This window comes from Penicillium robsamsonii, assembly GCF_028829455.1.
Source record: "Penicillium robsamsonii strain IBT 29466 chromosome Unknown utg000001l_segment0_segment0, whole genome shotgun sequence".
In the NCBI taxonomy this organism is placed as follows: Eukaryota; Fungi; Ascomycota; class Eurotiomycetes; order Eurotiales; family Aspergillaceae; genus Penicillium; species Penicillium robsamsonii.
The window spans coordinates 5,678,703-5,705,235 of record NW_026643219.1 but is presented as its reverse complement, the minus strand read 5'-3'; the positions used below and the strand labels follow the sequence as shown (position 1 = coordinate 5,705,235).

The 26,533-nt window shown below is 48.0% G+C and overlaps 11 protein-coding genes across 11 annotated transcripts; 5 read left to right on the top strand and 6 right to left on the bottom strand.

Annotated features, from left to right (window-relative positions):
• Nucleotides 1-832: 832 nt before the first annotated feature.
• On the bottom strand, nucleotides 833-2,958 carry N7447_002222 (uncharacterized protein; the record flags this gene model as incomplete). Its single annotated transcript, XM_057226497.1, has 4 exons — nucleotides 833-1,843; nucleotides 1,901-2,749; nucleotides 2,837-2,893; nucleotides 2,947-2,958. The coding sequence occupies 4 exons, from the start codon at nucleotides 2,956-2,958 to the stop codon at nucleotides 833-835; spliced, it is 1,929 nt and encodes a 642-aa protein (XP_057090513.1).
• Nucleotides 2,959-3,368: 410 nt separating this feature from the next.
• N7447_002221 (ubiquinol--cytochrome-c reductase subunit 2) lies at nucleotides 3,369-5,138 on the top strand (the record flags this gene model as incomplete). The annotated part of the gene is made up of 4 exons (XM_057226496.1): nucleotides 3,369-3,791; nucleotides 3,863-4,037; nucleotides 4,127-4,986; nucleotides 5,043-5,138. Exons 1-4 carry the CDS (start codon nucleotides 3,549-3,551, stop codon nucleotides 5,136-5,138), a joined length of 1,374 nt encoding a protein of 457 aa, XP_057090512.1. The 5' UTR covers nucleotides 3,369-3,548.
• A 1,518-nt stretch (nucleotides 5,139-6,656) lies between these two features.
• N7447_002220 (uncharacterized protein) lies at nucleotides 6,657-8,882 on the bottom strand (the record flags this gene model as incomplete). Its single annotated transcript, XM_057226495.1, has 3 exons — nucleotides 6,657-7,678; nucleotides 7,733-8,164; nucleotides 8,219-8,882. The coding sequence occupies 3 exons, from the start codon at nucleotides 8,880-8,882 to the stop codon at nucleotides 6,657-6,659; spliced, it is 2,118 nt and encodes a 705-aa protein (XP_057090511.1).
• A 628-nt stretch (nucleotides 8,883-9,510) lies between these two features.
• N7447_002219 (phosphate-sensing transcription factor PHO4) lies at nucleotides 9,511-11,646 on the top strand (the record flags this gene model as incomplete). Its single annotated transcript, XM_057226494.1, has 3 exons — nucleotides 9,511-10,005; nucleotides 10,054-11,089; nucleotides 11,144-11,646. The coding sequence occupies 3 exons, from the start codon at nucleotides 9,511-9,513 to the stop codon at nucleotides 11,644-11,646; spliced, it is 2,034 nt and encodes a 677-aa protein (XP_057090510.1).
• Nucleotides 11,647-12,625: 979 nt separating this feature from the next.
• Nucleotides 12,626-14,450, bottom strand: N7447_002218 (Major facilitator superfamily domain general substrate transporter; the record flags this gene model as incomplete). Its single annotated transcript, XM_057226493.1, has 5 exons — nucleotides 12,626-13,206; nucleotides 13,268-13,574; nucleotides 13,625-13,873; nucleotides 13,925-14,185; nucleotides 14,256-14,450. The coding sequence occupies 5 exons, from the start codon at nucleotides 14,448-14,450 to the stop codon at nucleotides 12,626-12,628; spliced, it is 1,593 nt and encodes a 530-aa protein (XP_057090509.1).
• A 1,291-nt stretch (nucleotides 14,451-15,741) lies between these two features.
• N7447_002217 (uncharacterized protein) lies at nucleotides 15,742-16,011 on the top strand (the record flags this gene model as incomplete). Its single annotated transcript, XM_057226492.1, has 1 exon — nucleotides 15,742-16,011. The coding sequence occupies one exon, from the start codon at nucleotides 15,742-15,744 to the stop codon at nucleotides 16,009-16,011; it is 270 nt and encodes an 89-aa protein (XP_057090508.1).
• A 1,429-nt stretch (nucleotides 16,012-17,440) lies between these two features.
• N7447_002216 (uncharacterized protein) lies at nucleotides 17,441-18,102 on the bottom strand (the record flags this gene model as incomplete). The annotated part of the gene is made up of 2 exons (XM_057226491.1): nucleotides 17,441-18,057; nucleotides 18,084-18,102. The coding sequence occupies 2 exons, from the start codon at nucleotides 18,100-18,102 to the stop codon at nucleotides 17,441-17,443; spliced, it is 636 nt and encodes a 211-aa protein (XP_057090507.1).
• Nucleotides 18,103-19,051: 949 nt separating this feature from the next.
• N7447_002215 (uncharacterized protein) lies at nucleotides 19,052-19,953 on the bottom strand (the record flags this gene model as incomplete). Its single annotated transcript, XM_057226490.1, has 2 exons — nucleotides 19,052-19,563; nucleotides 19,617-19,953. 2 exons carry the CDS (start codon nucleotides 19,951-19,953, stop codon nucleotides 19,052-19,054), a joined length of 849 nt encoding a protein of 282 aa, XP_057090506.1.
• Nucleotides 19,954-20,943: 990 nt separating this feature from the next.
• Nucleotides 20,944-22,963, top strand: N7447_002214 (alkyl/aryl-sulfatase; the record flags this gene model as incomplete). The annotated part of the gene is made up of 2 exons (XM_057226489.1): nucleotides 20,944-22,101; nucleotides 22,238-22,963. 2 exons carry the CDS (start codon nucleotides 20,944-20,946, stop codon nucleotides 22,961-22,963), a joined length of 1,884 nt encoding a protein of 627 aa, XP_057090505.1.
• Nucleotides 22,964-23,934: 971 nt separating this feature from the next.
• N7447_002213 (uncharacterized protein) lies at nucleotides 23,935-24,777 on the top strand (the record flags this gene model as incomplete). The annotated part of the gene is made up of 2 exons (XM_057226488.1): nucleotides 23,935-24,400; nucleotides 24,452-24,777. The coding sequence occupies 2 exons, from the start codon at nucleotides 23,935-23,937 to the stop codon at nucleotides 24,775-24,777; spliced, it is 792 nt and encodes a 263-aa protein (XP_057090504.1).
• Nucleotides 24,778-24,987: 210 nt separating this feature from the next.
• Nucleotides 24,988-26,399, bottom strand: N7447_002212 (uncharacterized protein; the record flags this gene model as incomplete). The annotated part of the gene is made up of 3 exons (XM_057226487.1): nucleotides 24,988-25,571; nucleotides 25,620-25,677; nucleotides 26,292-26,399. The coding sequence occupies 3 exons, from the start codon at nucleotides 26,397-26,399 to the stop codon at nucleotides 24,988-24,990; spliced, it is 750 nt and encodes a 249-aa protein (XP_057090503.1).
• Nucleotides 26,400-26,533: the final 134 nt, after the last annotated feature.

Below are 26,533 nucleotides of genomic sequence, written 5' to 3'. Positions count from 1 at the left end.
TCAGAAAGGACAATTTGTAGTGCCCAAGGTGTGGCATAGTATATAAAGGTGCAGGGGGTTGGCGCAGCCACTGGCGTCGCGCCAGCGTCATTAATATCTACAGACTTGGCTTTGACACTTTTGATAGGGCTGACGTAGGGGCATCTTTCGACATACCTTGAATACTTTGTAACCTTCCGACCTTTCCTGCTTTCTTGACTGGCTACTAATTACTGTTTGATTTATATATGCTCTCACCCACCTCCCCTTAACTTACTGCCTAAACACTATTTATACACTCTACTTTTCTTTGCTGCCTATGAAGTGTTCCTATAGTCTTGGCTAAATGCACGTGCAAGCCATATGACGCCGGGCTGCCGATCACTGTGAAACTTGATTATATACATTTGACATTCGGTTTAATTCCACTTGTCTATCCTATCCTAGAGATAAATGGAAATTCATATTTTAACAGTTTCGATTTTGTGTTGCGTACACTCCCGTACTTGATGAGACACATAGAGACGAAGACGAGTTTCTCGCATGTATGTATTCGTTCCTATTGTGGCTGTGGCCGTGGCTGTGTGAGACACAAAAGGCCGACCTGATACTCTGATCCTCAGACCTAGTAAGCAAGGAAAGTGGCTATGTATTTATAGCTCTGGAGGCCATGGGAGACTTGACAAAGAAGCGTCTATATCAAACATTGCTACACATGTCCAATATATGTCTAAAGAATAGACTCGCAGAACGAGCATGTAGATGTCATTTGTATCAATTCGTCGCTCATGCGCCTGTACAGATTTATGCAGCCCAATTACCTTCCCAGTCTTCATGATATGAACGTAGCAAATCAATAATCACGGAAAACAGCAACCATGTCATCTAATCGAGATACCTCCGCCAGCAGGAAGGCTTCCTTGGCCTTCCAATTGCGAAGATGCTCTAGTTCGGCCTCGGACAGGAATTCTTCCTCGTGGCCCTTGACGTCAGTTCGTTCAGTCTTTTCAAGGAAATCTCTCTCGCGGGTACGTTCAAATTTGATGCGCTGCAGGCACCGTGACATGGCTTTGTATGTATCCTCCAGAATGCTGCTGCACACGCGATCCGGATCGTAGTACCACAAATAGATTGTCTTGGAAGGTTGACGCTGCGCGTCACGCGGCACTTCCTGCAAATCTACAAACCCTCCAGTTTGCATGCTAGCAAGCGTCTGGCGTAGGTCTTTGAAGGGCAGGAGACTGATCTCCTGGAGTCGTTTCTCGTCAAGCTTGCCCTTGGCATGCAAGACGCGGATCACCCGTAGTGCCACATCTCCATACCGAGATTCAATCATGCGCTCCAGTTCTAAATGGCGAAGCTTGCGGGCCAGACCTCGGAATGCAACTCGCCACGTAGGGAGGCCGGAGATGACGTGCTTCGTGGTAAGATTCAAGGGGGGTTGTGAGAGAATACTAAGGTGCTGGTCGATCTCGTAGGCGCGGTTCTGCCCGCTCGGTTCGTCTTCATGCTCGTCACCATTCACGCCGTTTGTATCATCTTCCAATGGTCGCTTCCCCCGTCGGTTTAATACCGTTGAGGGCTCCATCGGGCCAATACATCCTGCAAGATCCAGATTTGGGTCAACGTCTTCGACGATTGAGCTCAGTTGGATTGGAGCAGAGTATTGTTCGCCTTCTTCTCCTTCGCGAGGGATCTCATAAGAGTCTCGGCAGCGGGCTGTTTGGTATTCAATTCGCCGAAGCAGACAATCGTAAACCTCAATTGAGGCGGAAGGCGCGTCTTGCTCAGCAAGCTCCAGGAACCGCGTGTTTCGAAGGGCCACGTCAAGTTTCTCGTAGTTCACTCGAATGATGAGATTAGACTGTGGTAGATGTCAGCGGTGTATTCGAAGTCGTAGGGAAAGACGAAACGAGCTTACATCCATTGGCATTGAATCAATTCCATCTTCATCTTCGGACCAATCGTTCTCCTCTTCTTCTTCCTCATCATCTACATGGCCTCCGTTGACACCATTGGTGCCATTCCGCACCCGCTGGTCGGACTCCTTGTTGCCATGGTCGCGTTTTCTTTTGGCGCCTTGGGGGAGGCCATTGTACATTAGACCCCGGCTCAGATCTCCTTCAGTTCTTTCTTTGACCATTTCCTTCGCCTTCTCCTCAATCTCCATCGCTTGCTGTTTGCCCTTCATTAGTTTGACATCTGGCCTTGATGAGATGATTCGGGAAGCATCTAGCCAGTTGTCATTTGGGCTCTGGAAGTGCGCCTCTCGAAGGCGATGGATATATCCGTGCGAGGCAAGACTCTTCAAGGTGGGGTGAAGACGCGCCGGTTTCTCGCTCACAACATGATCGCCGTTAGGGGCTGCGGAATCCTCTTCTTTTTCCTCGTCTCCCTCGGCCTTAATTTCATCGTGGTTGGCTCCATTCGAAATGCGTTGCTTGTTGGACTGAAGCTCAGGAAGCGTCTCGAGGTGGGCGATCGAGGAGTGACCGAGGCTCATGATTGTTTCTAACACCTGGGCCGCGTATTCTCCCAACCGGCTTTCAACAAGCTGGAGAATCTTTCCAGATCGCACGAGGGAGTAGGCAGCTTGTGGATTAGCTTCATAGTAGGTGTTGCCGTCGTCGAGGGAGGTGAAGTGATAGATCAAGTGGTGCTGGATCATGGCGGAGAGGCCATGATGCAGCTGGCGATCTGACAGGCGAGCATAGAATTTTAACCGAGGGAGAGTCAGTCTTTCGTAACGTTGAAGGACGGTAAAGATGCGCTGCGAAAAGTTGACTAGTTAGCCTGGTTCCTTCCCCGCTGTCGCAAGGAATCATGACAGCCCCAGAATCTACACAATATGACTCACAGCAAAGAGCTCTCCAAAATTGTCTTCGATCAAGAGCGTACAGAGCTCGGCAGAGCACTAAATTCATGTCAGTAAGTAGCTCTCTCGAGATTCGCAGGACAGTCGCATACCTGGGACATCATGGTGGGCTAAAGAGATAAAAAAAAGATTCACCAGCCACCAAACCTCGAGAGGGGGCACTTGAGGGTCACCGAATGGTCATGAAGATTTCCAGCCCAGCAGAGATCTGCAAGTCCAAAAATCCAATGCACGATGAGATGCAGGTCTTCAACGTTCTTTTGTTCTTTTTTTGCTTATCGGTATATTCACGTGACATCAATCAGGTGATCCAAAAGCCTCATTCGGAGGAAACGTGTTCAGGTAGAAACAATGGATGGGGAACAATAGAGAGATTCACAATTTGAATACTGATATCAATTATTTAAAAAATACTCAATAAGATAGCAATCATATACAAAGTCAATTGGAAACAACTTCTATATACTCGAACAAAAGTAACTCCGGTTCCGTCCGCGCTTTTGATTACTTGACTGCTGATTGGCTGGAGTGACGAGTCGGGATCTTGAAGCTTTTCGTGACCTCCCAAACTGCCTCTTCCCTCTTGCTCTCTCCGCATCCCACCTCCTTCCCCGCCTCATTTGCGCCTCTTTACAAACCCAATTCGGGTTTTCATCTCTTCTTTTTCTCTCACATCTTCTCGGCACAGGCGACGATGCTGTCGCGGTCTTCCCTCAGCCGAAATGCGCCGCGTGCGTTCGCCGCCGCCGGCCGTCGGTCCATGGCCTCGGCTGCCAACCCGGCCTTCCAGTACGATGTCTCCGAAGCTTCCGGCGTGAAGGTCGCCAACCGTCAAGTTGAGGGCCCTACTGGTACCCTAGCCCTTGTTGCGAAGGCTGGTTCCCGTTACCAGCCCTTCCCTGGTTTCTCCGATGCTCTCGACCGATTCGCTTTCAAGGTTGGTTCCATGTCATCAATTGATTCATCTCAGATATATTTGGTGATACTAATCATTCAACTCCTAAACAGACTACCCTCAAGCGGTCTGCACTGCGGATCACCCGGGAGACTGAGCTGCTGGGCGGTGAAATCTCGTCGACACACTCGCGCGAAAACATTGTCCTCCGGACCAAGTTCCTCTCCAAGGATCTCCCTTACTTCACAGAGTTGCTGGCCGAGGTTGCTACCCAGACCAAGTTCGCAGGTGAGTCGGCCCCTTTTGATCAATGGTGATTGGTGGGTCTCAATTATATGAGCATCCTTTGCTGACTCGAGCCCTCTCGATGATATCAGACCACGAATTGAACGAGGTTGTCAGCAAGCTCCTCAAGTACAAGCAGCAGGCTGTCCACTCTAACCCGGAGACCGTTGCTGTCGATGCCGCTCACGGTGTTGCTTTCCACCGCGGTCTGGGCGCTTCCATCACCCCCTCCCAGTCTTCTCCTTACGAGAAGTACGTCTCCGGCGATGCCCTGGCCGAGTTCGCCCAGAACGCCTACGCCAAGTCCAACATTGCTCTTGTCGCCAGCGGCCCCAACTCTGCTGAGCTCTCCAAGTGGGTTGGCCAGTTCTTCAAGGACACCCCCACCGGCAACGCCTCCAGCAAATACAACGTTCTGCCCTCCGTCGCCTCCAAGTACTACGGTGGTGAGCAGCGCATTGCCTCCAAGATCGGCAACGCTGTTGTGATCGCCTTCCCCGGCTCCAGTGCTTTCGGCACCGCGGGCTACAAGGCTGAGGCTTCCGTTCTCGCTGCCCTTCTGGGCGGCGAGTCCACCATCAAGTGGACCCCCGGCTTCTCCCTTCTGTCCCAGGCCACCAAGGGCTTCAACCAGCTCCGTGTTTCTACCCAGAACAACGCCTACTCCGATGCTGGTCTTTTCACCGTCACTCTGTCCGGCCAGGCCGACCAGGTCGCTGCCGCCAGCAAGAACGTTGTCGACGCCCTCAAGAAGGCTGCCGCCGGTGAGGTCGCCTCCGATGACATCAAGAAGGCTATTGCCCTCGCCAAGTTCCGCGCTCTGGAGTCCGTTCAGACCCTCGAGACTGGTCTTGAGGCTACCGGCTCCGGCCTCGTCCACGGCAACAAGCCCTACCAGATCAATGAGATTGCTGAGGCTCTCGAGAAGGTCACCGAACAACAGGTCAAGCAGGTATGTTATTTTTCTCTCCGCATTATTGATTTCGTGATACTAACAGGTACCCGTAGGTCGCCAACACCTTCCTGACTGGCAAGGCTACCCTCGTCAGCGTTGGTGATATTCACCAGCTCCCCTTCGCCGAGGATCTCGGTCTGACCGTTTAAAATCCCTGTATACATTACACCGTGGAGAGGGAAGAGTCTGTTCCCTCCATTTTGGATTTGATGTGACCACTTGTGCCTAGATTCATTGCCGATATCTCCTTTGTTCTTTTAAAGGTGTAGTTGACTGTAATACAATTGTACCTTATCCTTTGTTTTCATTCTCTTCCGGTAGATCTATGGATTTCCTTGGCTCCTGGTCATGATCTTGGGGCGAGGTATAATTTCATGGCAAGGATCGATCAAAACTTGCATGTTTTATGTGCCCATACCCTTTCGTTGGTCTCCCTGCGCTCCCGGTTTTTATAGCAAAAATACCTAGATTTTGATATCGTTTTACTCCACCGAGTTATTTATACATACCAAGGTAGATATATATTTGTACCCCAACATTATCATCACATTTTTGCGCCTTATATATGAAGAATGATGGATGGTACACACCGAATGACCGAGGCTGAGATCTCCTTTCCCCACGGATAGAAAGTTCATGACCATCCAACTATCGCACAACTACATTGTTCTACATGTCTATATATGAACCACCCATGGCATTCCCTACACAAAGAGCCGTCAGCGATAATAATCCTGAAACTTAACAGGGCAATTGTTAATTTGATTGGTATAGATACGTTTATTGGGGCTTTATCCTATTTCGGTGACAAACTTCATCAGTACCAAGGTGAACTGAACTAACAAAAAAAACAACCACAGTCCTCCAACCACCCCATTATTATGGCAAGAAAGAGATATATGACTGAGCAATAAAAAAAAACAAAAAGATATGATAAGAGTGGGATTTGAACCCACGCCTCTTGCGAGACACGGAGACAGTTGTATACCATCGGGATCAGGTTAACCTGAACCGTGCGCCTTAGACCAACTCGGCCATCTTACCAATCGGATGGAAGATGGAGGAGAATATGGATATATAAACGGAAAGAAGAGCCATGGATAACTATATAATGGATGAAATGAAGACTAGTCTAGCCTAAAGGTTAAAGGCTAATGGCAATTTTATTTTTTAACTTTCTTTTTTCAAAAAAAGAAATAAATACGGTTTTATGTGAAAACTAATTATGTACTAACATTCCTAAATACGATGGACCATGTTCAATTTCAATATCTAATTGTTGGTTAATTGCCATAGTACTAAGGAATGGCCGAGGAGAAGTAATATTTGTATTGAAGGAGGGGATAAAAGAACTGAAGAGAAAAGCCAGGATAAATCTCTTGTAATAAAAATTCAGTTTATCATTTTCATGTAATGCTATCCCTATCCGACTATGCTATGTGACCTAGAACAGCAAAAAGGAATAGCCCCAGAGCCGTAAGACAACCCAAGACGCCGAAGACGAGAGAGAATGATATCCGAACAACTCAAGAATGAAACCGAGCAGAAAGACAAACCCGTCCAGCAGAAACCCCCCCCCCCCCCCAGACAACAAACTAGAAAACCATGACTCATAAAGCCCACACATGTTCATACTCTCATTATCATACCGGAGTCATCCCACCAACCTACCGTTCCATAGTACCGCACCAGTAATCTACCCGCAAATCCGAAAGACTGCGCGTCGGCAAACCCCAAGCGCGTGCAAGCCAGAGCGCCAATCCACCAACAACACCCACACTCCCAACAATCTGAACAAGCACCCAGCTCCGGTGCCCGAGGTCATCAATCCAACCAACCACACCGAGGGGGTCATTCGGACTGAAAGTCGCGAAGCGATACGTCCCAGAACCGGTATGTGAGTGCATGACCCGGAACCCACTAGGGCCCTTCTCGCCAACGTGGCCATGTAAATTACAAAATCCAGGCGTCTGGGAAAGAGGCACCAATGACCCGTCGACAACACACTCGCCTAGCCGCTCGGTAAGCCATACAGCGCGCTCGCCACGAGCCAGCGAGGTATATCGATCACGCTCGTTCTGTAGGCTGCGCTGCAGGTCTGTCGCCCACTGTGCAAGGTGGACTTGTGCCACGCGCTCCTCGTGGCGGGTGTAATCTGCGATGCGGGCCATGGCATAACCAGGTGGGGAGCCAGGTGAGATAGAGGTTCCCGATATGGAATGCCAACTGCTAGATGCGCATGCGGACCCACTTGAGGTAGGTAGCGGAATTGAGGGCGGGAGCGAAGATGAGTCCGTGCGCTGCTGGAGGAGTTTCTTTGCGGCGGAGTGGCGCATCCAGGCTAGGTTATCGCGATCAAACATTTTATTGACTAGGGCGCCTAGTTCGGAGGGGACGAGTGGCTGTACGTAGTCTGGGCTCATTAGGGTGCTTGCATCCATGGTTTCAATGTCGATTGTTTTCTCGGAGGAGACGGCATATGGGGGCTGGGATTCGAGCCCATTTAGACCGTTCGGCGGGTCTCCAAATAGGAATGGTTTGATTCCGGCCTCGCGAGCTTGTTCGTGGAAGCGGAGTTTCAAATGAGCGATTTGATTTGGGGTGAGGGTGTCTGCTTTGGATATTATTGGAATTACATTGCTTAGCTCGCAGAGCTTGCGAATGCATTCCACATCTGTTGAGAGGGTGTCTATAGAAGGTCAGCGATGTCGGGTTTGGAGCTTGAGACATAGAGAAAACCCACCATTAGAAATAAAATATAAGATGGCATCCACCTGGGATCCACCATTCCCCGCTAGTAGGTTTTGGAAATCAACACTGGACCCATTGAGCGCATTGGTAGCACGGAAGAATTGCTGTCTCATATACTGCCTGATAGCGTCGGTTTGACCCGTCCGGCTTAAATTTGTCGCCGTGTCTACAAAACATATATTCCGCTCCAGCACAATTTCCCCGATGCTTCTCCGGCGTTGGAGCACGCGGGAATCTTCCAAATCAGACCACCATGAAGGATAAGGTTTGGTGCTAGCATAAATTTCCGTCGTGGCAGTCGACGTCCCCCGAGATCGCCCGGAAGGTCTGCGACGGCCCAAAGAGGTCTGTGGGATGGTGTCGACATGTACGATATCGTCGCATGTCTGAACAATAGACTTGATCAACGAGGTCTTACCAGAACCTAATGTTTGAAATAATCAGCTGTTGTGATCTTTTCTAAAACAGTTAAACATACCCGGAGAACCAGCTAGAAGAACTTTGAGTCGACCCATGGCTTTTCCTCGCTCGGTGAATGGGCGCCGGCTGGGCATTTTGATACTTGGCATGATAAGCTGGGAGGCCCCACCTGGGGCCAAAAATGGAGACCCGTGGGGCATTTCGTCCTCATCTCCGGATCCGAGAGCCTGACTATTGATTTCATCTGTGATAGAAATATCATCGAGTGGCCGCATGGACTGGTTGGATATAGATTTGGGGCTGCTGGGCAGCGAGGATGGGTCATCGGGGATGCCCAACGTAAGCGGAGTTAAGGGCCGAGATACATGGATGGGAGATGGGTGTTCAGAGGATTCCCTGGTGTTTGAGTTTACCGGCTTCAATGTTGACCAGCGCTGTGCGAGGTGCGATTCTAAATCGTCGGTTGCCTGTTTCAGGCTGTCTGCGGAGTGTTCGCGGGGCAAGGATGTGACTGATTGGGACAGAGAGGCTAGGCTTTGTACTCCATACATATTCTCTTTGACATCCCCGCTATCTAACGATATACTGGAATCCTGGTCCGCGACATGTGGACTGCGCGATAAGAAGAAGGTCGCGGGGGTGTCAATGCGGGGATCAAGGGATGGGGATGGGGGACGGTCGGAGGGTTTGCGAGAGAATGAGAGGTCTGGAATAGGTCTCATGATGAAGACATTTCTAATAGAGATACCGAAGGAAGTCAAGAAAGTCAACAAAGTTAAGCTCTGGGAAGTAGGTAGCGCTGGAGGTGATCATGTCATCAAGCATCACGAGGTGATAACCCTTGTACCCCTCTTGATTTCTGCCTGAGGTATCCATGCATGGATTTATATTCCTGAAGTTGCTTATATGAAGAGTACACAAGTACGTATATTTAATATTACTTCAAATGTTACTTATTACTTTAATATAATAGATATAATATGCATCAATAGCACATATTTCCGGAAGTTTCTCAGTTCCTCCGGGATCTCCACTGTGGATTTAAGAGAATTGACGGAGTAGTCCGAGTAAGCTCGTACTTTTTTTCCTTCCACATCGGCTACAAGCACTATAAGCACACGCGCATCTAGCGCAGAATAAGAAATAAGACCAAAAGTCCATCAGAGTGGCAAGACGATGCCGACCACGGAGTACTGTCTCCGCCTTGAACTCCACTCCATCTCTTTCCAGAGCTCTTTTTGATTTCCCCGATCGGATTCTCCTTTTCTCCGACCTCTTGTGTGAAACTTCACACCTCCCTCTTGGCCTAGGCCTCAACTGAGTATCTCTCCCTCTCTTTAATTATACAAGATGGAACCAGCCATGTCGTGGCCAGAGCAGCTCCATGAGAATACTCTCATCAATGCGCCCGAGGAAGAGTTTTCCAACATGTTCGAGTTCAACATACCTTTTCCCGAAATCGAGCACGGACCAGGGAATATGCAGCATTCCCATTCTCTACCGACCACCACCGGCCCGGACTCGGATATGGCTCACCTACAATCGCATCCCGTGCAGTACTCGGGCCAGATGGAGGGGCTCATGGATTTCAGCGATAGCACACAGTCGCACACACACCAAACCCACCCAATGCCTTACTCGACTCCCCATATGACGCCAGGCTTTTGCGCACAACCATCGCCCATGTCGCAACCCCCTACGCATCAACATTACGTGCAGAACCACAGCATGATCCCTCCCACCCCCAACAGTATCGAGATGCATGGCAATACCGCCCGATACCCCCAGCGCGCGGACGAAACCCCGGATATGTACGACGGATATTCACGCATTAATGAGGAACAGGTTAGTTCAGACACAAATCCTAGATGAACCTGTTGGTTAACAAATAAGGCTCTCTACACTCCTCTGATATCCCCGGCCATGACTCCCCTGGAGAATCAATTCCGACTCCCTGAATACACAATCCCTGGCGAATACTTTACACCTCTTACCTCTCCCGCCCTGGAGGCCCAAAATGCCGAATCCAGTAGTTACCAGTACCATGCAAGACAAGTATCGGATATGGGCTTTGTTCCCACTACTGCGGAGGTGAACCCCCTTCCCGGAACCTCGGCTCCACCTTCTCCTAGCATCATTCGGAAGCCCAACACTCGTCACCGGCAATCAACGACCACTACCCGGCTCAATAACGCACGAAAAGTCAAGCAATCGCCCATCATTCGGGCGCAGCGCAAACGCAGCACTTTGGCTACCAATTCGGAGGAGTTCTACAGCAGCCTTACCCAGGAGTTGAACACCACAAAACCGCAAAATCAGGATATCCACTCACTCCGACTCAGCAGTAATGAGGGCTCCGGCCAGGACTCGGTATCCCCCGAGCCATTATCAGAACCATTGATGCCCCCTCCCGCTCTTCCTCCCCCTCGGATGTCTCCTGCAATTGCTCCCCATGTTCAAGCTTCTTCACCTGGCACTGCTGCCACCCCTGCGCTTTTGATGCGCATCCAGCGGAATCAGCATTTGCAAGACCCTTCAGGCCAGTTCCGCGGTCAAGCGCAACTCGCAGAGCCTGAGTTCCCAGATGACATAATGGAGGATATATCTCTACCAGAGGCGGCGGCTCCTTCGCAGCTGCGCCCGAAACCCAACCGCATCGTTACCGCTGTACGGACTCCGTCGATCTCCACGAATGGGACACCATTCTTGGATCCTTCGTCAGCGTCATACGATAAGGCCCCCAGTGCCTCTCTTGCTCCCAGTCCACGCACAGCTGCAATGCCATCTCCCAGTGGGCCGGTCCCTCGGAAATCAGATTCCAGGACTGCGTCTAATCGGAAACGACCCAGTTTGAGTTCCACTCAGGCCAGCCCACAGTTGCGACCCAAGATTAGTCCCAGCATCCAGCCACTTATGAAAGGCAGCGAGGGTGAGTTTTAACCTGAATCGAACCCCCATGGATGTTATACTAACTATATTCCAGGGATGTCACAAGATGCACTTTACCTTGCATCAAAGTCCAACTACCAACACATTCTCGACGGCACTCTGCCATCCGGTGTGAGCTATCCAGAGGCCCTGGCAGAGAATCTGAGCTCCAAACGGACGAATCACAAGCTCGCAGAGCAGGGACGCCGGAATCGAATCAACAATGCGCTCAAGGAGATTGAGCTGCTCATTCCGCAGGAGTTCATCGATGCCCGCAATGCCAAGGAAGCCGTAGAATCCGGTGGCAAGGCCAACGAGAAGGAAAAAGAAAAAGAAAAGGCCAACCAAGCCATCAGCAAGGCGACCGCTGTGGAGATGGCCATTGATTACATCAAGGCCCTGAAGATGACCTTGGACACGACTACTGCCAAGTTAGCCGCCGCCGAGGCCAAGCTATCGGGAAAGCCCTCCGAGGACAGCTCAGCATCCACTTCCACTGCCCAATCCGAGAAGATTTCAAACGGTGTCGCCAACTCAGAGACGAAGAGTTCGGCATGATCAGACTATATTACCTTAATATGACCAGATCTTCTTCTTGCCTGCATAGTGATGCAATCTATGGAACGGTGGAAGATCAAAAAACAGGATATTCCCTATTTGCAGGTGGAGGTTTTGCGCAATTATACTATGGATCCACGATCTATGTTTTATGTTTTTTTTTAATGTGATTTGATAGCGTTGGTGTTTGAACTACGGGTGGCTTATTTTTGCTTCTGCTATTTCTGTTAGATAACCTCTGCCAATTCGATTTTTCTTTTCCATTATAGTGCTCAGACCTCAGAGCTCTTACCTCGTATTCAACTAAGAGAGCTAAGCCTCTGGGAAACTACCTCAATTAAACAGCAGCGCGCTAGTCCGATCTACGTGTAACCCTGCGCTGTACCCCTCTATATTGTCTCTCATATACAGAGTAAATTAATGTGACTGTTCAGGTTAATATATTAGCTACTTTATAGCTACATAGCAATGGAACCTATCCTAACCCAATTAATGTCCCCCTCCATGAGGTATCACCTTAGGAAGACTTCGCTTACTTGTACTTTTGTACATAGCTCCTAGGTACCCACCAAATCGAATAAGAATCTAGCTCATAGAGGCACATTACCTCAAACCCTAGGAAACGAATGCTAAAGTCTAGCTCACACTTTTCAAATAACATGCCAAAGATGTTGTCTTGGAGAGAATACGAGGCTTTAAAGCTGAACTCAGTATTAAAATTGTCTTTCCTGTTTCCTGTGTTCAGCATTAAGTATGTTTATATTTAGATTATGAAGCCTTCCTAGAGCAGACTTACTAGTATCCTCCGTAATAACGGATTATGTACAGCAGCGAAAGTATCTGTTACATACACATACTCGTAGAAAGCTTGCAACGTGTGCTCGAAGACTTGAATAGTCTCCCAAAAATGAATTTTCTTCTAAGGTACTATGCTACAGAAGTTCACAAAGCATATCTCGTTCCTTCATATCGACATATCTTACTCATTATCCCTAACATCAATAACCGTCGTCTTGAACTTGCGAGCAGAAATCTTGCGATTGAACAAGATATCACTTTCACGGTAAGAGCGGCCCTTGAGCTCAGGAAGGAAGAAGTAGGCCGACACGAAGCAGACACAAGCGGTACCTCCCCAGACGTAACCACACTTTCCAGCCAGATTCCATCCGGTAGGGTTGAGCATCTGCGAAGCAAGGTAGATCATGGGGATCTCAGCGACATAGTAGGCGGCACGACCGACACCGGTGCTCAAAGCGCGAAGACGGACGGAAGAGGTCTCGGCAATAATGGTGTATGAGATGGGACCGAGAGAACCAGCAAAGACGAAGGAGATGATGATTCCCAGAATGGCCTGGGCGTAATTGGTCGCATGGTTCTGGCTGATAGAGGCGCAGACACCGAGGAGCATGAGCAGAATGACGTTAGTAATTGTGCCCCAGAGGTAGATCGTTCGGCGACCGAATGAGGAGGCCAGAGGTAGAGAGAGTATGTTGGCAACTAATTGAAGGCACGAGTTGATCAGATTGAGCTGGAATGAACGGTCGGATCCCATGCCGGCCTCTAAGTGGGATGTCAGTTATCCATTGCGGATTAGAATTTAGAGGGAGAAGGAGCTACTAACGTTCGAAGAAGTAAGTTGCCTGGTTGGCAATCAAGTTACCGGCAAAGTTCTGTGATGCGTAGATCAAGCAGGTGATGATTGTTCGTCTTAAATCGGTTCCCTTGAGAAGGTCGAGGAGAGTAGGGGAACCACCCATTTGGGCTTCGATCTCAACGGTTCGCTCAATCATGGCAAGGGACTGTTGGGCTTGCTCGTCGGATTTGCTACCAAGACGTTTGATGGAACGAAGGGCTTCATCTTTGCGTCCGCGGCGAATCAGCCACCAAGGGGATTCGGGCGCGAAGAAGAGGAGAATCAAGAGGGGAGTCTAGAAGAAGTCAGCGCCTATCAATAGAAGATTTCTCAAGGAGGACTTACAGGGAAGATCCACTGCAAGGCAAGAGGGATACGCCAAGACCACTCATCGGAACGCTTGTTGAAGCCGTAGGTTGCGCCGGCAACAATGATTGAACCGATAGACCAACTCATTTGCAGAGTAGCCGTGCAGGCACCTCTCAGGGAGAGAGGAACAATCTCACTAGCATAGGCGGGGGAGTTTGCAATGAAGAATCCCCAAGGGACACCTTCTAAGGCCTGGCCGACCACAAGGAGGGTGAGTGAGTTTGCCTAAGTGGAGTTAGAGAATAGCCCCAGCAACTGGGTAGGGGCAGAGCCTACAAAGAAGGAAACAAAAATGGTGGCGTTCATAAGGATCAGGGCAAAGATGGTTGTCAACCGGTAGCCGAATTTGTTGGTGACAGGACCGGCCAAAAAAACACCGACGAAAGCGCCACATTGACCGGCCTGAAAGAGAGAACTCTGCCATTTGGTTGGAATAACGTGACCCTCATGTCCCTCGACTGGAACACCATACTTCAATTGAAAAGCGGGAAGTGCGACAAAGTTACCATTCAGGAACATGTCGAAGGATTCCATAACCTGTTGTATATCAGTTTGAGATCTGGGGGAACACCCGAAATGCAGGGAACATTGGGATATCTCAACTTACAATAGTGAAACACATGGTGAACGCCCATAAACAAGCCCAGGGGTGACTCTTCATGGCTACCCACGTACTCATCTCATGTTCGCGGTTCTCGCCATCAAAGGCATCGTTCATGAGATCCGAATTGACCAAGACCTCGGATTGCTCGATCCCGGCCTTCTCACCGTCCAAATCATCTTTTGTGTCGACACTTGACATTTTCGAAATTTATTGTCCAGGTCAAGAATGGAGTGAGAATCAAAACCGGAAAATAAAAGTTAAGGACGGGCTAGGGGAGATCTTATACCCTTTGACCCCATTAACGCGTCTCTATGGGCATTAGTATGCGCGTGATACGTGGATTAATTCTGCCATCTGAAAGCTATCCAAACAAGGACTGTAGCGGTATGGGGAAGCAGGGGGTGCAACCCTGTCCCGCCGGGGTTTTTCCTGTTTCCCACGAGCACGACAGTTACAGTAGACAATCTGTCCGGACTTGGCCAAGGGCCGAGCCTAGTGCGTTGGAAGCTTAACTGAGTCCAGAAAAGGTTAGCCACCGGCGTGTAGTTGCGAATCGGCTGACCAGAAGGTTTGTGGCGTTTGCGGTTAACCTGCTTGGGGGAAGGAGGCCGGGGTGTTTAAATTGGAGGGCAATCTATGAACAAGTATTTGACCTAATGATGTGACTCTGGGGATTTCCCCTTAAAAATTTAGATGCGGGGCCCCGGACGAGAGGGAAGAAATAAAAACAGATTTATGGGACATGATTAGTTCAAATAATTTACAAGGGATGCGACATGGCCATGTAAATTGTCTCCAGTATCTTATTAACGTGGACGCCATAGTGTTGCATGGGAATACCACCATCCGGCACTTGTGGGTGATCAGATCAGATCAGAGATCTGCTCGAGTTCGGACATGAGAGGTACCCTTCCAGCTCTACACTAAATACAACCATATCCATGACAATGACATATTTTCAGCCTAGGTTAATAGTTTTATTTTCAAATTTACCCACCCAGAAAAATTGGGCGATGAAAAGATTGAAATATTTAGAACCTAGATTCAGCAATCGCATCCCTTTCCTAGCCATGCGCTATTCGGTCTGTCGCCATAATTGCAGCATGCCAATAATTCAGTGCCGGAAGGGAATATACACGTTGATCTTTACTGGAAGACGGCAAGGGTCATCGGGTATATCTTTGTTGTTATTTACATCATCGAGAACAATAGCTACCTCCAGGGTTTGGTTTGCTACCCCTAAACAATGATATACTATTTTCTTTGTTGATTCGATCATTTTTGCTGTAAATAAACACCGGAAACACTAGAAAGAAACGTTTACAATGAGAGAATAGAGTTAAAGGCAGAGTACTTGAGAATAATTCTTTCATTTCAAAACAGTCCTCATCTCGGCTGGTTTTACCACAGTAATGCGTTTCGCTGTGGCACAATCTGGTCGAGCCATTCACCCCATCCAAGCCGTCACGTCACATAGCCACCCTACACCATGCCTTATGCACCAACCGTGTTCAAGGAGAATGGCCCAGCCATTCTCGAGCCCTATGGATCCGGCCGGGGGCTACGGTGGGCCACGGTTAAGATTTCCGATGGGGACCGCCACCTCTGTCATGCAGATTTGATGCGCATGGTGATTGAATGTCTTCAGGGTGAAGAGGCCGTGGTCAACTCGGAATATACCAACCAAGTGAAGAAGCACGCCATTAGAAATGTCGTTCCCGGTTGTGGATTCCAGCTCTCGTTGTCAGCAATGGATTGATATAATTGTAGAGATCGCTAAGAGCTACGGAGATGGTATTGTAGTTGGTCGTATCTCCGTTGATCATAACTATGTCTTCGGTCTTAAAAAAACTTCTTGTGCCGCTTCACTGCCTCGGTGACAGGGCGGTGGTTCTAGATAGCTCTTCACTGATCTATTTAATTTTCCATTTCAAATTTTCTTTTGCATTCGCCATGCACTCCCAATAAATATCTTCAAAATCAAAGACACTAATTCGACCAAACATTCATTGTAAAGAGCAGACATTTTTAGGGATGTAGACAAAGTCCAAGATAATTGTGTCTCGTTGATCTTGGAATGTACATAGTGAAAGTGATCATATGGGCGAAGGCTCTCTCCATATTGTTTTTGGCTTCTGTTTTACCGATGGGGTAAGGGTTCAAGCCCCACACGTGATCCACTCGACGAAATGATTTTTTCTCCAAAATAATTTAAATAATGTCATGTCTGGTCCACGTCTTTGGCGCATTGTCCATGCAGTTCGATTAGAGATGGTAGCCCTGGCACCTATACACACCAGAGCCCCTCAAGCCTGTACAGGCTTGAGTATTTAAGAGGAGGGTGTATAGGGTGAATGAAACGTATGATGTAGGAAGCCCTCGACGGGTTTGCGACCTAGGACCTGTGGCCCAATGGTGAAGGCGCCGAGCTTATGTAAACATCCCTCTTGGGAGTTTCCATGCCGTTCCTCGGAGATTCGTGGTTCAATCCCGCGCAGGTCCACTTTTTTTTGGATGACCATATGATCCATATATGGATCATATATGGATCATACTATAACTAAGATTCTACTTGTGTTTTGCACCTGGTGTTTTGGACCTCTTTTTTTTCCCACTATCTTCCAATCTAAGATGCAGCATCACTATGACTAACCCAATTGGAATAATTTGTTCCAAGGGGTAGTTTCTACTCCGTACAAGCCCTGTTGTTTGCCCCAATAACTTAATTTGCGCCACTCCTACTTGTTTCGATGTCAAGCCGCTTCCATTGTGACGATAAAAATCGAAATAATAATTAATATAGTTAATTAGTAGTAGTACATATATATACATACAAAAACAACCAAAAGCAAAAACATACAACAGTGAGGATTCGCTGGTGGTCACCCACCCAACTACTAACTCACCGGCGTGTGGCTTAAGTACGGCTGAGCGGACGGGAAGCCCTGTTTTCCACACCCTATGGTCGTATGTATGAAGTTCTTTGTGGTAACGAAAGATAAAATGCAAGGAGCTGGTGCTAGTAAGTGGATTAAGGAACAATAACATACCCATGCCACGCCAGTCTCCAACATATCAAAATAAAACAAAGGAATAGTGACCCTGGATGGAGACATGATATCAGTACTCTGTGTCATGTGTTCCCGTTGATTCGGACAGACTCGATGTCGGAAATGTCGGTATCTTCTTTAGACTCGACCCTGAAAGCAAATAATCTTGGACCGGAGATACTCTCTCGTCGATAGCTGGGGAGTCCATCGCATATACAGAGATGAAAGCTCTCGGGTGAAGGTAGATGATTTCACTCTAGCAGGGTCGTGACAGAATCTTTCGCACCAGGTCATCAGACTAGGAGTCCCTTCATTTGAGCCGTCAAAACCTGCATCCAGGAGGGTTTGATCTTCCAAGTCCTCGTTTTCCTCTAAAGCTACAGCTTGATAATGATTTCCTTGGCTTAGAGGCTGCTCCCATTCAAGAGACGGAATAGGCCCACCACGAAAAGCCTTTTCGCCGTCCCCATCGCGAACAATATGCAGTTCATGCCACCCACTATCACCATTACCAAGGCGTAGTAATGTGGATGTCAAGTCGAGCTTGAAATTGAAATTTTTTTCCTTATCGTTAGAATCATTGCCTTTGTCCTTCAGCCCTTTGATGTCAACATACCGCCGCGGCGGCAACTTATGTTGAGCGGGAATGAGGCGATAGAGAGTACGTGGGTTGTTAGAAAGCGATGGATATAGCGTCCGGGTGCCAGTTTTGTCCTCCCAAGTGCATTCCAAGCCGCCCGGGATCGAGTCTTCGACTGAGGTGGAGTCGATTAGGTTATACAATTAAGGTTGGTCGCCATAGTTGATGGGCTTGAGAGGGACATCCAATTTCCCAATAATGCGCCCTAGGGAGATATATGGCACAAGAATATTCCACTAAGTTGAAAAGGTCAGTACATGGGAGGGCGATCCTCACCCTATCCATTACGCATACCACCATCGCCCGCCTACAACATAGGGCACGACATATATAGTTATAAATTTTACTCTATAATACTCTCCAGAGTCATATTAAGTACATACGACCATAGGGTGTGGAAAACAGGGCTTCCCGTCCGCTCAGCCGTACTTAAGCCACACGCCGGTGAGTTAGTAGTTGGGTGGGTGACCACCAGCGAATCCTCACTGTTGTATGTTTTTGTTTTCATTTTTGATTCGTTCGGGAAGTCAAAACTGCCTCCTCTACCACAAGCTCCCGAGCTCCTAGTGCTACTGAAACTAAGTCCAAGAGTCGCAAGAGGTAATCAACATGGATTGAGAGCCCACGAGTGTGTACGTTCCCAGTTTGCTAAGGTTATTGGTGATTCGGGTATTAAGGGCGGATTTGTGATCGGCGCAGATGTTTTAATGTACTTTTTGTAATTGAGATAAAGTTATTTGTTTTTACTTTCAAAGGCTTATCGTATAATCCCTGTATAATCCCTGCACATGTATTATCCATGGATGGTATATTAAAAAATAATAAAATCAGAAGACGAGAGAGTAACATCAACGCGAAGAACGGTCTCAATAATTTCGGCTGATCGGAACAACTCATAGAGGGAGATAGTCATATCTCTTAACATGGCGTCAGACTTGAGATCAGTAACTCACGAGAACCAAGCGCAAAACAGCATCAAAAGCAAATAATAAGAAGGAAATCCCAGGAAACTCGCAAAAAAAGATAGGAAGATTTTCAAGAAGATACAGAACCAGGGATGCAGAACAAATACAACTATTCCCCCGGCATTGTTCGAGGCATTCTTCAAATCAGAGTAACAAGTCTGCTATCTCATCGAATTCTTGTGGTCTTATCACAATGTCCCACTCTCCTGGGCTCGGGGGGCGATCCTGGATTGCAATAAAGGGGAGGACCATAGGAGCCCCATCTATAACCATCGGCATTCCCGCAACAAAGTTTCTAGTGACATTAACTTGATGGGCACAGTAGACTTGCTGGCGTTGTGTCGGCTGTCCGGTGCGCGGCGGGATATTGGGGGTTCGTGCACAGAGGGTATCGATATATCTCTTGGTTAGCGGACGGGGTGCAGTACTCGGGGCCAACTGCCACTGCTCGAATGACACAATGTTCTCACTCGTATGGATAAGTATAACGATCCGGACGTCACCCCCGGAATCCGCGAACCATTTGCGCGCATCCTGACGAAGTCGCCCAAGCGACTCCGAGACACCTGTTTCAATGACAAGTGATGGGTAGCCTGCATTTTCGATGGGTCTTATATGGCGAGAGGGGGGCAAATACGAGTTGTCAGCTTCTTTGCCTTTGCTTGTTCCAGAACGGTACGTTTCGATCCAACCCAAACCACCTCCTTACGGGGGAGGCCAATAGATTTAAGTTCATCGTGAACTACCATAGTGAACTGTGATGTAACAATCTCATGTTCTCCTCTAGGGGTAAGCTTGATAAGGCCAGTCGTGCCCTCCCACTGGAATTGATAGGGGACACCGTTAAGCGCGTTGCAGTCGGTCGTAAGAGTTTCATTTGTTGTTAATGACAGACCGAGAACCACAATCCACTGATTGCCGTCGGTATGGTGTTCAAACCATTCGATGATCCGGCGTGCCTCGTGGCGCAGTCTCGTTAGTCGTGAAAACGAAACCACATAGCCTTCTGGCAGACCAGGCATAAGGGTTGGGGCAGGATCTGACATTGTCGATGACATTTCGTTCCGAGAAACTTGGTTCGGTCGATGAGATACCACAGATCCGGACGAATCAGTAAATTCGGGATCTCGACATAGCGAAAATGAGTAGAGTGATGCAAAATGATGTAATATTCTCAAAGATCAACGACTGTGACGATGTTTATTGGGTGGGGTGGTGGGATACTGCAGGACAGGCCGATGCAGCAAGCCACGAATCAACAAAAACTCTCTTTCGCGTCAAAGATGGGTTGCAAAAAACATCCCATGGTAATATAATATACCTGCATAAATACTTAAGAACCCCAAACCCCAGCCATCAATTTTATGAATGATCTTTCGCTGCTCGGCGATCGTGTATACCTCGTCCACATCGGGTTCCTACTGAACGAGATATTTTATTTTTTTTCATCTTCGGTGATGGTCTGCAGTGCAGACAGGGCAGAAAATGATTTCTCTGGATCGGAATTAACAACCGCCATTATTAAATTTGAAAGAAAACGTACAGATGCATTCGATACATTGACAATATAATATATAGTATCGACGTCGGAGATAAGTGATCAAAAATTTAGGTTGGTGATGGCGTGCAAGCTGAGAAATATGTCGTCAAGGTACGGATCTAACGCTAAGGCAGGAGCTAGATTGTCAGATTTAGGAACAATATGTCGATGAGTACCTACGACGGGAGAACTTTGGAACTATTAGAGAGACAATTCTTTTGGAAATTCGACAGATGAAAAAAACAGTGGTAGGGTAGCGTAGATATGTTGTTATATACGTTGGTATATCGCCCGCTTCCTACGTAGTACTCCGTACGTATGCAGACACCTGCAATAAGAAACGCTAACTGCTTTTAGTTATACCGAATTGACATCGGACATATCCGCAATGGTCCACGGTTCTAGTGTTCTTTTCTATGGAATCTGAATCTATGCCCCACCATGCCGTATTTAATTGAAACAGCTCTTCGGAGTTTGCCCAAAACAACCTCATGACATGATAAAATCGGCAGATAAAAAGGAAACAACAGCCAACATGTCAGCAGTGCCCTCATTCGAAGATACTGCAGACTTCGAGGCAGCGGAACGCGGGTTCATCGCTGCCTTAGAGCCAGGCATTATCACAGATGCCAAAGGCAAAGTGGTATGGAACATCGATGCCTTCGATTTCATGAAAGAAGAATGTCCATCTACCGCACACCCCCATCTCTGGCGCCAAGGCCAACTGAACTCCAAGCACGGTCTCTTCGAGATCTGCCCCGGAATCTACCATGTTCGAGCCTACGATTTATCAAACATGACCATCGTTGAAGGCAAAGAAGGCATCATCATCATCGATCCGCTAGTTTCCTGCGAATGCGCAGCTGCAGGTCTGGCCCTGTACCAAAAGCACCGCGGCAACGGAAGGAAAGTCACCGGCATGATCTACTCACACTCACATGGCGACCACTACATGGGCGCCGGTGGTGTAATTGAGCAAGACACCGAAATCCCCATCATCGCACCAGAGGGCTTTCTCGAGGCAATCATAAGCGAAAGCATCATCGCCGGACCGGCCATGCGCAAACGTGGCGCATTCATGTATGGCAACGCGCTACCCCGCGGTCCCACCGGTCAAATCGGTACGGGACTTGGTATGGGGTCAAGCGTTGGTACCACCAGCCTTATACTCCCTAACCTTCTCATTCAGACTACGGGTGAAACACACACGATCGACGGCGTGGAAATCATCTTCCAGATGATTCCTGGCACCGAGGCACCTGCTGAGATCAATTTCTATTTCCCGGGTTTCCGGGCCTTCTGTATTCCTGAGACAGCGACAAATTGTATGCACAATATTGTCACTCTTCGGGGAGCTCAGGTGCGGGATGCCAAGGCTTGGTCTGGGTATCTGGATGAGGCGATTGTTATGTTTGCTCGTGAATCTGATGTTCTCTTCGGTAGCCACAACTGGCCGACGTGGGGGCGTGATGCTCTTATTCAACGGCTTGCGGAGCAGAGAGATCTTTATGGTTATTTGCATGACCAGACTGTGCGCATGATGAATCTTGGTATGGCTGGTATTGAGATCGCAGAGAAGATGCAGCTTCCACCAGCGATCTCGAGGGCATGGCACTGTCGGGGTTTCTACGGGTCTTTAAGTCACAACGTAAAGGTAAGTTACAAGAAAAATTCCACAGCCAACAGATCTACCGTTTCCTTGTTTATTCTTTTTTTAAGCCTATGTGGCTGAAAGAGTTCGAGCACATCGGCTCTGTGGGTTTGGCAACAATCAAATCTAACATGATCAGGGAATCTACCAAAAATATATGACCTGGTTCGACGGTCGTCCCGAGCATCTGTGGCAATACCCACCAACCAAGGAAGGACAGCGCTATGTTGAATGTTTCGGTGGTGTTGATGGCCTTTGCGACAAGGCAGAGACATTCATCAACAAGGGCGACAATCGCTTCGCTGCAACTCTGCTCGCACATGCCATTTCCGCAGATCCTGACACTGCGGGCCCTCGAGCAAAGCTTCTTTTAGCTTCCGTGTACGAGTCTTTGGGCTTTGGTGCCGAGAATGCAACATGGCGCAACTTCTATTTGACAAGTGCACAACACTTGCGATCTGAGAAGAAGGCGGGCATGGTCGCTGGAGGTGGAACACCACTAGGCGAGAAATTAGGTATTGATCAGTGGTTCGAGATTCTGGCCGTACAGTTGAACGGGGAACGCGCAGCAGAACGATTCTTTGCAATTGATCTTGATGTCACCGATGTGAAGCAAAAATGGCGATTGCTTGTCAGCAACGGGGTGTTGACAACGCGACGGCTTAACACCGCAAGCTCGTGCCAGGACGCAGAAGAGAACCCGGCAGACTTTGGCATCGTGCTCACGAAGAAGCAACTCCTGGAGGTTCTGCGAGGCAACACGATCGAAGCTGAAAAGCAGTTCGGTAAGGTACAAGTATTACAGGAATTGCTTGATTTGATCCTCGTAAAAGACGGGTCATCCCGAGGTCCCAGTCAACTGTGAAGCCCTGGATCGATGTCATTTTAAGCCAGCTAAACGAATGTACGACTCTAGTCTTTCATGAAATTTGGTTGACACCAAGCCTAGCCTAGAAGAAATCTTCGTTTGGACAGCATAAACATATAATAAAAGTTATGCCTGTCTATACAATTCTATGTGGTTTAAGGATTTTGCAAGAATCGGAGTAGATCTTACAGAAATCAGAGCACAAAAATCAGAGGCAATTCCATCAAGCCTACCTGATTAGCCAATTCCCACCACGATGTTACTTAATTAAAGATATGATGTCTATGGATCTCTGCAGGGCACGCGGTAAGCCAAATCCAGCATGCATCGGTATTCAAAGGGTGAGCCGACTCGAGAGACCATCAGTATAAGAAGAGCTGGTAGTGGGTCGTCAACATGTTGTTACGAAAGAAATCAAGATGGGGCCATAAGACGAGGGATATTGATTGGATGGATAAAATATGTTACGTACAGTGACCTAGGTACGATAGATCTGCTGCGCAGTCCTATGTTCGGGGTTAAAACCGAGTTTAAAGAGAGATCTCGGTCAATACATAATGTAAGCCATTCATACCTCCACTGACTCAAATGAAACTTCTGTACATCTACGGATATAAAATCTTCATTTCCTTTTCATATAAGAACACCAGCAGATTCACCTGGGCAGGATACCTTCATTACTAAGGCATATATAATAGGAATCCAGGTATTTTGATCTTTCTCCCATTCTATGGTAAATCCAGGCACCAAAGCTCCTGAAGAGTGGCTTAAACCCGCTGTATTTGCCACAACCTTTTAACTGTCATAATGAGAACATATATGTTCATATACTTTGGAACGCTGGCGTTCCACAACAATACATATATAATATATATATCCAACTCTCCTTCTCTCTCTCTTTCTTTCTGATACCATTATACCTAGCATCCTAAATTCCTGGATTCCTTGTGATTATATCAAAAACCGAAATGGCAGAACCAGAAACACAAAATGGCTACCTCGATCTTGGGGGTAGCTTCCTTAAAGAGCTACCAAATTCAATCGAAAGATATCCATACGAAGGAGAGTGCTCCTTCCTCCGCATCTTCAATCTAAAACTTAATCACCACGAGTCCTCGGGACATGAGAAAAACAACTTCATCCTATTTCATACGAGTCGTGAAATGATTGAAAACCTGTTGAATCCAGACAACGAATCAACTACCCTTACAAAGAACTGTTCCTCTTTTGATCTCGATGAGGAACTTATCCTGATCAAGATGCCATCTCCGGAACATTCGACTGCACTCGCTGCCATGGACGACGCAATCACAGCAGCTCTGCTACCAATGGGGCTATTTCGCCACCTAGACAAATACCCTAGAACGACTATCCAGGGGAGAACAAGAGGAAAGCAACCTGACCAAGGCTGGGGCTCTAAAAGGCCACCGCGTGGTTGCGAAAGGAGGCCCTAGGTTGTTTTAGAGGTCGCTTGGTCTGAATCAGATTCAAAATTGAATTCTGATGTTCGATTCTGGATGGATCCGGCCGACGGAAATGCCAAGATTTGTCTAGCTCTGAAAGTAGACAAACGCCAGCCAGCAATCCGTATTGAGAACTGGAGACTCCAGAATGGAAGGCCCCACCGCGTCCAGATGATCGAGGTGACCAAGGTGTCAAACCACATAACTGTCACAAACGACCCTCTTATTATCCCATTCGAAGACTTATTCCTCCGCACACCATCTATACCCGCCGAAAGAGATATTGAAATCTCACAGCAAGATCTGGAAGTCATTGCAGACACAATCTGGGATGTTCAGGGCTTCTAGGTCTCTTCCCCATGATCCTCTCAGTCATGTACTGGCTTTCTACATCGGACAAGTTCGTTGCGGTCAATGCCATATCAAATGGGCTAGAGGTGTTCTGTGCTGTGGTGATATGGTGTGATTGAACCTTTGCTCATTGGGGGATCATGCCTAGACACATTGTATAAGCCAGGGCCATGTTCATTCCAACCTGTCTTGCATAATACATTTAGTTCAAGCCTCCTTGGGAATAATGTTCTCCTGAGCCAGGTGATCAAACACCTGGAAATACCCATACGCAATCGGGTACTCCGTAAAACCAACACTCCGGATCTTATCCAAGCTCAGCTCGCGATTGCGATCCAGAAAGCTGAAGCCTGCTGAAAGGAAAATCCAAGTCGCCTCGGAAATCTCGCGAGGGTGCAGGCCATAGTCTTCGCACATCCTCTTGTAATCGTCCTGGTGTGCGAACCACCACTTGTCGATGTCCTTCCATCCCTTGTCCTCGGGACTTGCGCCTTCGACATTCAGACCAAAGTATTCGCACATCTTGCGCCATACGACCACCCAATACTCGGGGATGGCGTTGCCAGCCGTGTTAAATGCCTCTCTGTGCGTCTGGTTGGGTCTCTCGACAGACAGGTAGAGCTCCGAACGGGCGATGATATCCTGCGAAGATGACGTATACGTGTGGATGTAGTTTTTGTATGGTCCTGGAAATACGACGGTGGCACCGGGACCATTCAAATAACGGTATAGCATCAAGTAGAGCGCGAGAGGCTCGACGTATGTCATGCTTGTGGGAATGGGAACATGACCTGGACGGGGATGTCAGTATAGTCAACCCAAGAAATACAGATACGCACCGACGATTTGACCCGGTCGAACCTCGCACCATTTCCAAGATTTTCCCTTATTGGCTTCCTTGATCAGGTGTAATTTTAGAAATTAGATTTGCGCAAAAGTTGTTTCTTCTGTTGTTAGAAATCTACGGAGAGCACGGAAGAATATCTGACATCAGGATGAGTCGTTCACCAGGTAGACCTCAATTCTAACGATGGCTTTCCTTCATCTCCTAAAGTAGGTTACTTCTCACTAGATACGAATATAACCTGGTCTCAACATGCAACCTGCGGATCAGCCGATTCAATCAAAAATTGATTTTAACTCTGCTTAGAGAGAAAACTCAAGATGAAATCAAGCTCGAACAGAGTGGAGATATTGATGCTCTTCAACGGCATCGGCGGAACGTGATTCATCAAATGCAGTATTCCTACACTGATCGAGCGGTTGAGCTTCTCCGGATAGAAGAAGTCCTTCGAAGTACTGTCCAGGAAGAGCAAATCCTCGCCAAGAAGCCTGAGACCACTTGCAGCTGGCCATTCTATAGGAATAATATACAGGCTAAGCTTCAGGCTTTAAACAAAACATTTTGGTTACTGGAACGACAGTGGTGGAAAGTCCGAAACTCATTCGTGGAGGGACCGCTAATACGAGCATTTGACCTTTGGCGATCACATTCTCTATGGTATATGCACCGAGTTTTGGTCGAGGATTGCGTGAGGAGGGGAGGGTGCTGTAGCCGTAGCTGCGGATGTTGCGTTGATCGCAAGATTGATAAGACACGACAGCTTGGAGCTGGACATTGTATGGTGTTATGTGGATGTTGCCACCGAGCTCGGGGGTTTGAGCTTACTACAAAAGAAAAGATGAAATACCTTACGGATTTTCATATCGTGAATGACAGTAGTCTTTACCGCCTGAGGATCAATCGAGTTTC